A 15,703-nucleotide genomic window follows, 5' to 3' on the forward strand; every position below is an offset into this window, starting at 1 on the left:
ATTTAAGTTTGGTGCCTGAAGGTACTGCATTCGAGAAGGAAACGTATTTATGTTTCGATGTATTATTTGTCTGAAAATGGCTTAATGCCGATTCATTGGTTTTCATTTTTATTGCTCCATTGCAAAGAATTCCAAAAAATTAAGGATTCTCTGCTGATATTTTCTCGAGAAAATGGCTTTCAGCTGTCTGCAATATTGTTATTTTTGCAGTAAATGTTTCCCTGTTTAGTAAGCGATGCCATAAAAGTGCTATTTTGAAATGTGCCATGTGAATATGTAGGGTCATTGCCTTTAATTTTCTTTGGTAAGGAATCTGAAAAAGGTGCAATGTGCTCATCGGGACTCAAATCCTGGACCTCTCGAATTTGCATCAAGTAGGCTTTCAATTACACTACGAAGGCATGCGGAAAATAGGGCGAAAATGTATACTCCCTCTTTCTAAAGACTGACTGGGGCTTAGCTTAGGGGACTCATTCGACAAATCCTGGTGGTGACCAATTATCGCTCACCCCATTTTATTTCGGGTTGTAGAGACATTAGGATTTTTTATGCTAAGAGAGATGAAAAATGAGCAATGTCCTCACCGGGACTCGAACCACGGATTTCTTGAATACGCGTCGAGCATGTTGAACACTACACCACGAAGGCATGCAAAGAAGGCAGAAAAAATACCTTATATACTCCCCCTTTTAAAGAGCGACTGGGGTTTAGGGGACCCAGTCGCCAAATCCTGGTCGCGGAGAATTATCATTCGCCACCTTTTAGTTCGGGCGCCACTGTAGAGACATTAGGTACTTTTGATGCTGGGAGACTCGAAGAATGAGCAATGCCCTCGCCGGCACTCGAACCACGGACCTCTCGAATACGCGTCGGGGTGTACTGACCTGTACACGCCGAAGAAGAAGAAGGTGGGATAAATACCTTATAAGATGTCACTTAAAAAAAGGACATTAGTTTTTTTTTTTTTTTTTTAGAAAAGAAATTGAAAAATGTGAAATGCCTTCTCCAGGACTCGAATCCTAGACCTCTCGAATACGAGTTGAGTATGCTTCCAATTACATCACGAAAGAGTGCGGAAGGGAGGGAGAAAATACCTTATGAATCGAAAAACAAATTCGCACAAATCCGAGTCAATCTCAGCAATTCAGTGAATTTTGCATATGGTTTGGTTTTGGTACATTTGATTACGTCAAAGCACGCTAGGGCTACCTGCATAGCGGAAACGATGGCCTTCATGGAGGACTTTCTACGGCAAATTGGCTCATATGCACATTAAACATGAGGAAAACCATTAAAACGCCTATGAAGTCATTCTATACTCTTGGAATCAAATCCATGTCAGAATTACCAGTGTTCAGAAAGTTAGCCGCTCGGCGACTGGTGGTTGCCTATGTGTATAAGCTATTATTATCACTCGGCAACATAACTCGGATGCCAGGCTGAAGTCGATTATCGCTCATATCGGCTGCTGAGTTCCTTCGAGGTATAACCTTTTTTTTTTTTTGGTTGGTTTAACCAGACGCAGCACAGCCTTCGAAGTGATATTTGGATCTCTAAATGACTGTTGCGCAAAGAAATCCACCTTTCAAGCTGGTCCAGCGAAATCTGATTTCTTAGGAAAGTTGCGTGGTGCATTTGGTGTTGCATAGTTTATATAGGATATTTGTTTTCACGCTTTAATGTTTTGATAAACTAAAGTTAATAAACGAGGAGATGTATGAAGCAGTGAAGAGATAGTAATTTTCAAACAGGAACTCATATTCTCAGGAAGGTATTTTCAGAGTAATATGTACAGGGGTTTGATATCTAAGGAATATTTGCTGCCACTAAAATTCTAAGGAAAAGCACTAGACTGTTTTTATTACAAACTGATAGTCTTTTTTGGGACTCAGATACAGATGGATATTCAGTCGCAACATTTAGGCAAAATTGATCGCCATTGAGTATTGATGGAATCATTACTGATCTTAGAACGTGGGCTCTCCATATGCAAATTAATATTCCGACCTTTTTTACAGAAGTATAATATGTTTGACAATCCTTTCGACGCCAATAAATTTGGATGCCCACTTACTGTAGACCTTCTTGCCCTCCGCTAGGATAGGCCTGGATGGAATGGCACAATGCACATCAAGCTGTAAATGGCTTTAGGTTTGTTGATAAAAGTGTTTTAATTTTTAATTTTATGTATTTCAGGGTTTGGTATATTGTAATTTGCAGCTAATATGCTTGTTGGTTCATTCTTTTCAGAAACTAATAACTCTTATTTGACTGGTTTTTGGCCGTGGTTTAAAGCCCTAATTAAGAATAATAGACTTTAGAAACATTTTTCTTTCCTTATTGTCCAGATTCAGACTGAAACGTACAGGGTACGTTTCAGTCTGAATGGAAACGGAGGAGGTGACGGAACAGTTCTAAAACAAAAATACAAATACAAGACGCAGTACGTGAACACAAAAGTCTTGGTACGTGAACACAACAGTTGCCAACTGATAAATGACACAAAAGTCATCTTGGTCAGGTAATCATAAGCACTCTTAGTGATCCAACGTCTACATAATTTGCATTTAATCTCAAGACTCGTGATGAAAGTTTCCCGACGTCAATCCAAAGAGATTTTAGACACTCCATCATTCCGAGAATAGATGTCCGGATAATCAAGCTGCGCGATCATTCAAAATTAGTTCAACGAAAATCAGTAAGTTACCTGGGTGTTATGTCACATCCTTGACACATGAGACATCCGATGGTAAACCAGAGTGTGTTGAGGAGTGTAAACTGGTTCTCCAGTTCCTCCGGTTCTAGTTCGCATGGGTGAGGATTCACCCATTCGTATGCACTGAATCGAGCCACTATAAATAAAAAGAGGGACACGCCTGGAAAGAGAAACAGATACACGAATTCAGTAGTTAAAAAATTAGGACAGTGATGTAAAATTTAGTTTCTACTTAGAATTACTTGTTAAAAAATATTACTACTTGGTACTAAAGATATATCTCTAGATCTCCTTCATTCTTAAATAAATTAGTAAGAATAATTTTCTATTTTAATTGAATTAATTTTAATGACTGCATTACTTTAATGACTGAATTTATTAAATTTTATTTAATTTTCTAACTGAAATTTACTTTAGGTTTGAGTCTGATTACGATGGAAATATTTTATATAACGCTGTCATGCAATAAATCATGCCAGCGAAGATTCAGGAATGCTGGCATATAGTTTAATGTTGCTGTCATAGAATGAGTCGTGCTGTCTCATAATCCATTGTTATCCTCTTTATTTAACCCAGACCCAGATCAGATCCATGAATTTTATCATGGCCAAGAGGCAAAGGTTGCGCTTGTCTTTGGCTTAAGTCTTGTAGAGTTCCTCACTTTGGAATTCTAAGTTAATGTTGGAAGTGAAGAATCTAAGGACTGATAAGAGAATAATTGCTTGAGTTCGGTGACAAGAAACAACAAGATAGAAGGGTAACTAACCCTTTATTATTCCAATAAGTTTTAACAAAACTCCGCCTGGGAGTGTACAAGCAAACCCCGCACTTGGACTTGAACTTAAAAGACTAAGAATTGAACTAAAACTAAGATTAACTAAAGAAGTATAGCCGAAGCTATCAAGGTTCAAATCGAGTTGGCCCCTTAACCTATTTGACTACGAACCTTAGCAAGGGCCTGAGTACGGCCGAGCGTAATGACAGCTTTGAGAGAGAGAGTGGTCAAAAAGGCAGTCGCGCGTAAATCAGAAACTCTGATTCTCTCTAACTCAGTAAGTAACTTCGTGGTTTAAATACCGCTCCTCCTCATTAAATATTCAGCAAGATTCCAAAACTACGTTCTGGCCAGAAGTAGTAAGTTGAAGTTAAGAATTTGAGAGGAAAGGAACTTTAACTTAAAATTTAACTGTTAATAAAATTAACATAATCCTTACAGTCTTTTGAAATCTACAGATACCTAAACGAGTTTCCTCGTTTCGTCGCATTATTGATGCCAAGTCCCCGGAGGACGGATCCTAATGTATCTCATCGCTGTTTCCCTGCCACCAACCGCTTCAAAGAACTTTCGGCACAACATTTCCATTATAAGGATGTTCCATTGTAAGGATTACATTTCCATTATAAGGATTACACGTCAGCAGTTATCCAAAATTGAACTTGAACTATATAAGCTTCACTTGGAACTTGCTAACTCATATCCAAAATTCGCTATTATCGAACATAAGTCCTGGTTTAGAACTGAGAATGTATTAACCGTCACATGGTTAAAATTATCATAGTCTAAAGCCCATCTTATTTGATCTCTCAACTTTTAACCAATGGCTTAGGGCTAACTATTCCAGCAGATATTTAAGTGTGCAATTTCTTTGAAACATTCGGCATGTAAGATATTTGAATGGATCTATTTAACATTATATTTTTATACTTTACTGCTGTGTAATATTATTTAAGATTACAAACAATAAACAATAAACACAATTTTGATGATTAGATGCTTCTAATAATGCCTCCACTAAGAAGTAGAATTCAAATAAATCTGCAGTCCGATGACAGCAAGTGGCCCTCGAAGTCTGCCCTTGTGGTTTTCATAGATTTCCTTAAAAGACGCAAAATTTCAAACTATCTTCGTATACTACACTCAAAACTGAATAAAACATAAAACTTTTAGAGTTTGAAAATTACACATTTCTATCCTTTTTTCTCTCAAAACTGAAATTTTATGATATTTGTTATCGAGAACGAAGGAGAGATTTAAACTGCTATGGCTATGATGCTTCATACAAGCAAACATCCAAATATGGAATATTAATTGAAGAATCGACAGGCCATCTATCTCATTAACTTGAGTACCAACATTTATTAACTTTTAGTTAATAAAATAAGTATTATCCAAACACTATTAGTCTTGAATTAAATCTTCTTTTATTAACGTAACGGCTTAATATAAAATAGTCCAACACTCCAGTAATCGAAGGATTATGCTTATGTAGCCAAGAAATATAGGCCTGAATAAGGTAATTCAGTCAATTCCTCATAGCGCATCACGCGAGTAAAACTCAGTTGTAATTCCCCAGTTGTAATTAAGTATTCCTCGGTTGTAATTAAGGATGAAAGAGGAGGCAAGTAGGAAGGAGAAGACTGTTGTCGCATAAGCCAGGCAACTATCAGAGTCGTTAAAAGAAATCAGAGAGCACATTTCCCGAGAAAACCAGAGATTAACTCAGACTAGGTAGCGAAACTGTTATCTATAAGATAACACGTTGCAAACTGCTTGACGGTGAAGTTCAGTAAGAGGATCTCATTGTACAAACAGGCGGATAAATTGCCCTGGAGACGACAGTGCATGTATTTAGTGAAGAATTTCCATTGCATTTCTGTGGGTAGTCAATTATATAATTAATTTAAAAATCATTATGCAAGAGCTTGCTTCTAATATAATAATGCGCTCGAGTAATCTTTCTGAGGATCCTCTTTTGCGTGATCGGAAGTCTCTTCAGATCAGACTCTGTGAGGTAAAGCACTTAATAAGCTTGTAATGTCAATATAAGTTCAGCAATTCCCTGTGAGGGCTAAGTCCAGAAGTCTTTCCCACCAACATGTGCAGTTCACGCCTCTAACACCAGTTTTAGCTACCGCATATTTTGTGTACGTGTTCCAAGTAACCCGCTGATTTTAATAAAATCCCAGATAACTGACACTGGCTACTCTCCACATTTGCACACCAAACATATATAAAGGACGAATATTTATGATCATTGATCTTTTGCGCCGAATAAAAAGAGCTTTCATTTTGGGACGTTGATATAAATTCTCCATAGTACACACTATTCCTCAATATCTAGTACAATTCCTTGCAGTTTGTTGATGGTGTTGTTAAAATGAATTGCTCTGGCTTCTAAAGCAAGCATTAGCAAATCAGGATTGAGCACCAAGCCAGCATTGAGTTGTAATTTAGTTCCCCTCCGGAAAGCCGCCGGCCACATAAAAAAGATCAAGGCTGTGACATCAATATAAAATTAGAACCGTTTGAGTTAATTGTATCTTAAAAATATCAATAAAAGTAACATATGCTATAAGGTATTTCTTCCGCCTTCTTGGCATGCCTTCGTGGTGTAGTGGTCTGCACGCTGGGCGCGTATTGCAGAGGTCCGTGGTTCGATTCCCGACGAAGGCGATGCATATTTTTCATCTTGTCTGCTTCCAAAAATTACCTAATGTCTCTACAATGCTAAAAAATTCTTTCGAAGAGGACAAGAGTAAAGAGATCTGCAGAATATTTTAACTTATAAAAACAGTATGAACTTGAAAAGACTTTGAGAAACGCTGGAATAGATGATTCTTTTAAATTTCTCTGTTTTCAATCTTTTTACATTTAGTATTATCTAAATCGTATTTTACCTACAGGACTATCGGTTGAAGATGAAAATATACTAAAACATATATCTAGTAGTAGTAAGCGTCTATATGTGCGCAAGGCGGAAACTTTAAGTTCTAAACTTTAAGGCCAGTAAGTGTATGACTAGTACAAAAAGCCTTTCAAATAATAGAATTTTTTTTTGAAATAGCAATCTTTTGTGAAAGCTTTAGCTAGAAAAGCTACAGCTTAAAATAATTTTTAAGTGATTTATTATTGAAATCAATGAAAGCGTAAGTAGAAGTTGAATAATAATTTATAATTTTGGATAATAATTTCTATTTAAATGTGAAATAAAATGACACAAAGTATTCTATATCAAACATTTCCTTCATTACTGTAAAGTGTTTAAAGGCAAAATATTTGGTCAAAAGTTAAAGAGAATTTGAAATCCTGAAATACTCTTCAAGAGATAAAGAGAATTTTAAATTCCTGAAATACTTTATCTCAGATGTCTTAATTTATGTTGCTGGAAACTAATAAGAACAATAATTCTCGGTAAAAGCTTTCTACCAAATCGTTAGTCTTGAGTTCTAGAATGCATTAATTACGATTTATTAAAAATCAAACGAACTGGGAAAGGATAGAAAAATCATTTTAATAATGGAGTAAAATGTATGAATGATGAAATGTAGAGAACATAAGAATTACTTACGATCTCTTGTTTAGAGTGGCACAGGTGGTTCAAGGATTACCAAAAACAACTGTGAAAGGGCGCATAAAAAGTATTAATGAGATCTGAGAAAAGACGACTTCTATTCCCTGCTCGCTAAACGTGCTTTGAATTGTAGTATCCTTAGAAGTAGGGCTTAATTAAAGATTAGTCTAAGCCAACATAAACAAGCTGTCTTCGGAGATTCCTAATACGTAATAAATGTACATTTTGAATGCATGTCACTTTCAAACTTCCGTTTGTGAATTAACGTCGCTTTTTTGTGATTTCCCGTCTCTTTCGAAGATTAGAAATTGCTGTTTTCTTGTAGGATACAATCTTCGAGAGGTATAGTTCTGCTTGTTCTTGATTCTTCTAGTATTCACAATGGTTCATTTTCTTCGGAAAGTTATCCATCAAGTGAATTTATCTTCCTGATTTCGATTTCGTTCCTTCTCTGTCCCACACTTTCTTAAACCACTTAATTCTTTTTACTTTCCTTAGAGTACTTTATCGTTTTTGGTCTTTTCGTAGTAAGTATAAACATTCGTCTGATAATTATTTTTGTCACTCCTGACCAAGAGTAATTGTAAGCCCTGAAAAGTCTGAAATTTATCATGCAGGCTGTAGAATCGTCAGGTTATTTCTGAAACAGAAGACGTAAAAAATGTCCAGTGTCCTCGCCAAGGCTCGAACCCTGGATCTCTGGAATACGCGTCGAGTATGCATCCAGTTACGAACACATGCAGAAAGGAGAGTAAAAATACCTTATAAACCGCCTCTTTTAAAGGGCGATTGGGGATTAGGCAAAGAATCTCAAAGGAGAAGAATGAAAGCTTCCATAGACGCAATGTAAACATGCATCTGCGCCGCTGTACCGAAGAGCCACGGCTATGCAGTGAAACACCAGCGCAGGGTGGAATTTAAACAGCGCAGTTCGAGGAAATAGTAAATTTTTTACTTTGAAATAACTCAAAATGTTTTACTTTCATACATTTCTGGAGTTTTGTGAGCAAAAGGATGTTAGTTGGAGTTTTGGGTGAATTATAGAAATCCTGTCCAATTTTTACTTTTAATTTAAACAGCGAGCCATACGAAGACAAAATTTAAATGAAATAAATTTCTTAATTCTTTTCTTCTGTAAATTTAAAAGGGGGGAAAGCACATGCCATACAAAACGTAATAAATTTTTATGAATCCATAGTTAAAATTTTACGGTGAAATTTTAAAAGCAAAATTTGCAATAACTAACTGAAATAGAAATAACAATTAAAGGCATCCCTAAATAAATTAAAAACACTGAAATACATTATAATTATCCTACAACAACTTTAAAAACAAATTACCATGAAAACTTTTAGACAATTATTTGGAATGACCATTGTGAAAACCAAGAGCAAAGTTTTCACCCAATAGCCAAAACCATTTCACTTACAGCTTTACATTTAAAAAGTTTTTAAAAGAATTTCACATAACTAAAACCAAGCACCTCTGACTACAACAACAAAGAACCTTTTTGAACAACGTGGTAAAAGATTACTAATATGGCCGACGGCATGCTGCTTTGTTGCCTCCTGATGTTATTTCGCACATGCGCAGTGAGGTACGGAGGGTGAATAGCTTTGGGATGGTTTGCCCCTTTAAAGTAAGCTTCAGGGATATACATAATGTGTCTCTTCGGTCTGACGGAGCCACATTTGCCTCGGGGAACCTTTACTTCTTCTCCTTAGAGATTCTTTGGGATTAGGGCACCCAGATTCGCCACCATTCGCCACCTCCTGGTAGTAACGAATTATTGTCCACCACTTTTAGTTCGTACGTAGCGTCATTAGTTTATTTTGAAGCTGAAGAGGTGAAAAATATGGAATATCGTAGCCAGGACTCGAACCCTGGACCTCTGGATTACGCGTCGAGTATGTTTCAAAATACTCCATGAAGGCATGCGGAAAGCCACCCAACCGGTGTAGTGGTTACCGATGCTGACTGCCGTACCGAAGGTTCCGGTTTCGAATCCCGGAGAAGACATGGATGTTTAGTGTTCGTGCGGCATGGGGGCACTCTAAATATGTGGCGAGCCGAAAGTTTTCTCAGGAGGCTGGTGGTAGGGTAAGAGGGGTGAGTGAGCCTGGAACTCGTCCCCCCTCGGGTACTTTCAATCAAAATTGGGGGGCAGAACTGAGCAAAGTCGCACTGTCACCTGTATGGTGCTGTTGCCAGCGACAGGCGTCATCCTGCGGTTCTTGCCACGAGAATTTCGTGGGATTGGGCTGACATGTGAGCATGAGTCAGCAACAACAAACAACAGGAGGGAGAAAATATCGTTTACTACTATCGCGCTTTTTTCAATATGATATTTGAATTTTAATATTTGTCTCACATTTTTGTGGGAAAAAGCCATTTACATAAGAAAAGCGATTTGTTTAGCTATATTCAGGAGTACATACATAAAAAAATTCAGTTCTGTTGCATACATTATAAAAAAGGCCACTCTTTACAATAACAGTTTGAATGCAGATATCACAAACTAACCAGAATATTTCAAAAGAGAAGATGATCTGAGGTTACAAAATGACTTCTAGATCGAAGGGAAATACGGAGAGACCGAGTTAACATGTGGGAGAACAATTTTACTAATTACGAATCCTTGAAGTCAGTCTTATTATAATGATACTATGTCTGTTGAAGAGAAATATAGTACTGTACTGAGTATTTTTCACACAGAAATGTGGTGTAAAGTATGGATACAATTAGCCCAAAGACTGCATACCTTACGATAAATAATTGAACATTGATTTACTAAGATTGTAAAATGATTGCCAATTAGATACACATGAATCTTCCAGGTGATGTCTATTGCAACTTAACATGCTGGTGTTTTACAATCAATTTAATTGTTGTTTTCCTCTAGATAAGTAAACGTAAAACTATCATGTACGGATCCGGTATGCATGCCATAGCTTTGAGTCGTTTAAGAATTAATGAAAAACCTTCCCAAGATACTAGCAAGTTTAGGTGCGTTTCTCAATAGTGGCCCAGAGAATTTCCGCCAGAGGAAATGGCAAGCAAAATTAACCTTATAATTTGCTGAATAATATTGTAAAAGAGAACGAAAGAACTTTTGCCTCTTTTACTAAAACACTTTTATAAATACTGCTCTCTAACATATCATTATGGCTTTTGTAACTGCATATATGATCTGTCTTTTCCAATTTTGTACATTATATCTGTACATCATTTTATAGAGTTGAGAAATGGAGTCCACAGTTGATTATATACTACGCATTTCTATAACAGTACTACAACAAATATTCTTTGCACAGTACCATACTATATATGTTCTTCTATAGTGTTAATAGTCTTATAGTCTTAATATTTTTAGTCTTTTTAATCCGCACATGGTGATACAAATTCAGAGAGGTTCAGTCTTGAAAGGAAGCTATCATACATCGTCGTTAAAGTATGTTACATCAGCAGTTAAATCCTATGAATAGTTTTCTTAATCACTTTTTGTCTCAATTGCATCCAACGAATAGAATGAGACAAAACGTTAATATGATTTTTCCATATTGCTTAAGATCTCTAGCGTTGTCGTTAACAAAAATAATATCATATAAATAGTGAAAAATAAAGAACTTACCCAAGAACGCCGTGGCCATGTATAACCAGACTTCCACGGAGAGAGGAGACAAAAATGAGAAGAGTTTCGGCACCTTTTTGGTGGGTTTTTTGAACAAGATGGAGATGCCCAAGTTCATGAATGGCATTGTGAAATCTACAGCCTCCTCTCGTACGTATGTTATTGTTAAATCAGCGACGGCCATGTCCGCCTTCTGCAAGAAAAAAGCAAAATCTCAGTAGATATAAACATTTCTATATTTTTACGTATATATATATATATATATATAGAGAGAGAGAGAGAGTGTATAGTAGTGTCACTCTCTATATGTAGGTTTGATATATATATATGTGATGTACCAGCTTTTGTCCGGAATAAATAGATTGGTGAAGAATCTCAGATGTAGTCGTAGCTTAAATTATCAGATGATAAGTTTAAAAAACAGGATCCATTTATTATTGGTCAGGAGAAATAGCAGTTACACAAATCATATCTCCGGAGTAAATAAAAAAGAACTACTAATAACTTTTTGTATGAAGTTTGCTGCATCGTTACATTAAAGAAAAAATAATGGTACAGCCTTACAATATCAATGATGCAATTGTGAAGGAGATAAAACCTTGGAGATCAGTGGGGTATGGAGGCACGAAAAAAGTACCTCGACAAGCCAACAGAAGTAAAATATCACATGGCATTAAATTCAAAGATAGTGTTAACTACTGCACTGACAAATTATCTCCTGATCTTGCGTGTCTTTGTCTCTTTAGCGGCACTTTTCTGTCGAGTTACTTACATAAAAGTTTTTTGGGTACTTTTCAGTTTTGCCGGCGCAAGCGATAAAGTCGCCAATAATGGTACAACCGATGCCAAACTGAATATTCTCGCTGGTAACCTTTTACGCCTCATTTTCAAAACAAGTCGCAGCTTTTTCTTATCAGATTGATTGTTTCTTTCAATGCTTGCATATTATTACATAGAATTTTTATCAGATAGTTCAGTTTTATGTCTAAGGCCATTTTTGGTAATTAAGTCAATTGGGATGCAATCACAACGCTTACCCGAAGCCGAAAATATAGAAAAGGAAAGTCAAGGGTTCATCAATTCTAATGAGAATGCATTAGTGAAGTTAAGCACTGCAGTTTAACATAATTTCTGAGTAAGCTATTCGTACGCATTGAAATATTTCTTGCATTTAAACTTGTGTTCCAAATTAAGATTTAACTTGAAATTAATGTAGATAATTACTGAGAGCATTAGATTTTTCTAGAGTAGTTTACGTGTGATGAGATCGCTTGGTGTCACGTGATATGAACCTGCGAATTAGTATGTTGAACCATGAAAGCATAGTAAATTCTTAAATTAATGTCTTTTTACAAATTTATTGGTTTTTTGTAAAGTTTTAAACGATATTAAAATGTTTATGCCTTCAAAAAGAGAATTCTTAGAACTAAAGTTTTTTAAATATTTTTTATGTGTATACTGTTTATTGTCGCCAATAAAGTCTGCTTGGCGAGATTTGCGCCGGCGAAACGGAAAAGTACCGTTTTTTTGTCTTAATGATAAAAGTTTAAGTAAGATATTCTTGCGAATGATGGTTTTGTTAGAAAGTCTGGGTTAAAGGTTTGGTAGTTAGAAATGTTGTTAAAAGAGATAATCATCACCACTTTTATTCAATAGTGGTACTAGTCAGTTTTGAAATACATCCAAGAAAATTCTCAAAAGATACATTTGTATCTGCCATACTAGTGGAATGTACTCATTGAGCTTTGCGAAATATGTAAAAGAAACGTAATGAGTTTACGCCAGTGGAACAAAATTTGGCATATTAATATGCAGAAGATTATACTTTGAAGTTTAAAAATAATTGATGGAATTATAAATATAATATAAATAAATGCAATATAAATATAATATAAGTAGAAATCTGAAAGGTTTCAGATTTTAAATTACGTCCAAAGGGGCGTTTTTTTAAATATTTTGTGTGTTACCTTTATTTATTAAATATCATGTTCTTCGCCCATAAATCATAAAATTCAGTTCCAGAGCAATATCAAAAAATAATTTTAAAATGAGCATATCTTTAGAATTTCCAATACACAGTCTTGCGCGCTGGTGATAAAAATGTTTCTTCTGTACAATGTTGCCATTGCTAGCTTTGAAATCCTCGAGTTTGTTAATCAAAAATTCGTTGAAGAAGTTTTACAAAATATGAAATCGATAATAAAACAATTTCCGAATTTCAAATTTGGGCTTCCAGATGCCCAGATTCTCAGAAGGATTACCTTATTCAAAAATCTGATGGCTCTAGGTACCGTGGTTTTATCACAATGCGAGAAACTACATACATTTATGCAGATTCTTCATTATTTAATTTCTTTAAATATAATACAGTTAGATAATATTTGGTGTCAACAATTTGAAAGTGAAACGACGCTTGTAGTGAATCAACACAAAATGCCAAAACGAAATTAAAAATCTTTCTGGGCAAATTGCCGCTTTGAACGAGTAATATAAATATAGTATAAATAACTCAGTATTTTGCTAATAATTGCCATTTTTTCTCTGAAGCCATTCCAGTGGTAGTTTTCAAGAAGCAAAATTTTGCAAAGTAAATGCAGGATTTTCTGATTGCAGAAAATAAAAGTGCTAGCTACATGCCATCTGAAGAATGGCCTTTAAATGTCATATGATTCTTACGTCATTCTTTTGGCCATTTATTATTAACGGCTTACTTATTAAGAATTGAAAGCCTGAAAAATTAATGAACTGCGTTGCCAATTCTACAAGTAAAATAAGATTAAATATTTAACGAAGTGCTTAGAAATTTTAAACAGATATTTTTTCGTCACGTGTTTTTGAATGAACTTTCGCCGAAGAATTAAAAGAATAAAGTTTAGAAAATGCAACAGTAAAAACAATGTAATCATTGCTTGTAAAATGTCAAAATGTAAATGCAGAAATAAAGAAATAAAATTTACAGAATGTCAAAGTGTCAAGGTAGAAATGATTAAATTAAGTTTACGAACTGTCAAAATAGCAGCGTAAATGATTAAAATGAGTTTTAATAATTCGTTATTCAAAAGTAATGCTCTTGTTTTTAATATATTTACTATACAGTGTTTGATTTTATTCTTCTAGATTTAATTGGAAATTGTGTAGGAAGAATATGCTAAAATATTACCTAAAACGTTTTCGTGAATATGAAAAATAAATTTTCCGCTTCAATACACGTGAATTTTATCCCTGATGAATTTAACCGAAATATTTGTGTATTGCAAAGAGATTTTAGAATGGAATCTTTGTCCATGTTAAGATATCGCTAAAAGATGTCAAATGCTTTTCTTACCATGAACGTTCTCCTTATGAACAAATATTTGATTAAATGAATAATTTTGAAAATAAGGAAAATAGACTTGGCCATGAAAAGAGCAAAATGTAATATCTGTTCAATGGAGGATTACAGATTATTGGACCATTCTCACAAAGCACAAAAACATCCTTGGGATATTCCGAGGATGTTGCACGCGGGATATGCGCACATCCTCAGGACATCCCGGAATATCCCGCGAACCTCCTAAACACCTCCTCCCGAGTGCTTAATGTCACATCCCAGGATATCCTCAGGACATCCTAACTAAGTCCCATCGACAGCGTGCGGGATGTTATTAGGATATGAACTCCTACTTTATTCATACTCAGGACATCCCGGGATATCCCACTAACCTCCTAAACACATCCCATTATATCCTAAAAACATCCTATCTATGTCCCATCGACAGCTTATGGGATGTTATTAGGATTTAAAGTCCTACTTACTACATCCTCAGGACATCCCGTAATATCCCAGTTTCCTCCTAAACTTATCCTCCTGAGTGCTTAATGTCACATCCCAGTATATCCTTAGGACATCCTATCTAGGTCCCACCGACAGCGGGTATTATTGTATTACTGGTTTTGGAAAATTATACCTATTTACAATTTGTTAATGAAGTCGTATAATTGTTAATTTAATATAATTTAAGTCGTATTGACTTAATAATTAAGTCGTATAATTGTTAATTTAAATAATTGTCGTATAGTTGTTTGCTAATTTGTTAACGAAGTCGTATAATAAATCATAAGTTGTATAATTATCATTAAAAACCTTTTAATATTAATAAGCAACTGCTTCGTTATATCTAAAAATATTTCAAGTATTCTTCCAGGGTTAAAGGATTTCTGTATTTATTTAAATGTAAATATTCCTAAGAAAAATAAAATTTTGTTCTTTCTGGCTGGGAATGCTTTCAGCAGAATACTACAACATTGTTTTCAAAAGTTCAAACTTCACAGTATGGAATTTAGACTTACTCCGTCTATAAGTTCTCGTATCATGCCATTCCACTCTCCTAAATCATTCTTTCTTCCGTAGCTTCCATCATCAACTTCTTTAATTCTGTACTGAAATTTAAGGTCAGAAGCTATTTCATCAATTAAATCCACACAATAGCCTTCATATTTGACTCCGTTCTCGTCTTCTACTTTCATCATGTAAGGCTCGTTCTGCAAGTACACATAATAAAATCATGAATTTCCAAACATTAAGCATTAAAGTTAACACTGACTTGGAGTTTCAAAATTGCACTGGAAACCAAGAATTAATGTAAATTTTGTCATTAATAAAATTGCAATAATACTGCAATGTAAGAATAGTTCGCTTATTTGCACAGAATTTGATTACATGATAAAAACATTTTTATCATTAATTTAACTGAAGGAAGCATTTGAATAGATGAAAAAAGCACAAGTATGGGAAAAATTAAGACAATTAAATTAGCAAATAAAAATGCATACCTAAAAATGAAAATTTTCAAAGAGCTGTACTGTAATTAAAGTATTTTATTTTATAATAATTTAGCAACCTACAACTTCTAAGTAAAGCAAATATGTAAATATTTTTCCAATCGGAAATTAGAAACACTGGACCGAAATAAGCTAATGCTTCGGCGCATAGGCTTGCAGTTTCTTTTGTTTTTGATGAGCAAA

At 35.0% G+C, this 15,703-nt stretch overlaps 1 protein-coding gene across 1 annotated transcript in view; it reads right to left on the minus strand.

The window, feature by feature from the left end:
* The window catches only part of LOC118187283 (glutamate receptor ionotropic, kainate 2-like), an 826,434-nt gene that overhangs the window by 66,474 nt on the left and 744,257 nt on the right, over positions 1-15,703 (minus strand). Inside the window, exons 10-12 of the mRNA XM_085827114.1 lie at positions 15,029-15,220; positions 10,700-10,892; positions 2,708-2,876 (exon numbers count right to left, since the gene is read on the minus strand). Of these exons, the coding sequence (XP_085683240.1) occupies positions 2,708-2,876; positions 10,700-10,892; positions 15,029-15,220 (554 nt within the window). The remainder of the gene's footprint in view (positions 1-2,707; positions 2,877-10,699; positions 10,893-15,028; positions 15,221-15,703) is intronic.

Source organism: Stegodyphus dumicola, chromosome 11 (assembly GCF_044657685.1).
Source record: "Stegodyphus dumicola isolate Sdum_Otavi_A_Nest chromosome 11, ASM4465768v1".
NCBI classification, from domain to species: domain Eukaryota; kingdom Metazoa; phylum Arthropoda; class Arachnida; order Araneae; family Eresidae; genus Stegodyphus; species Stegodyphus dumicola.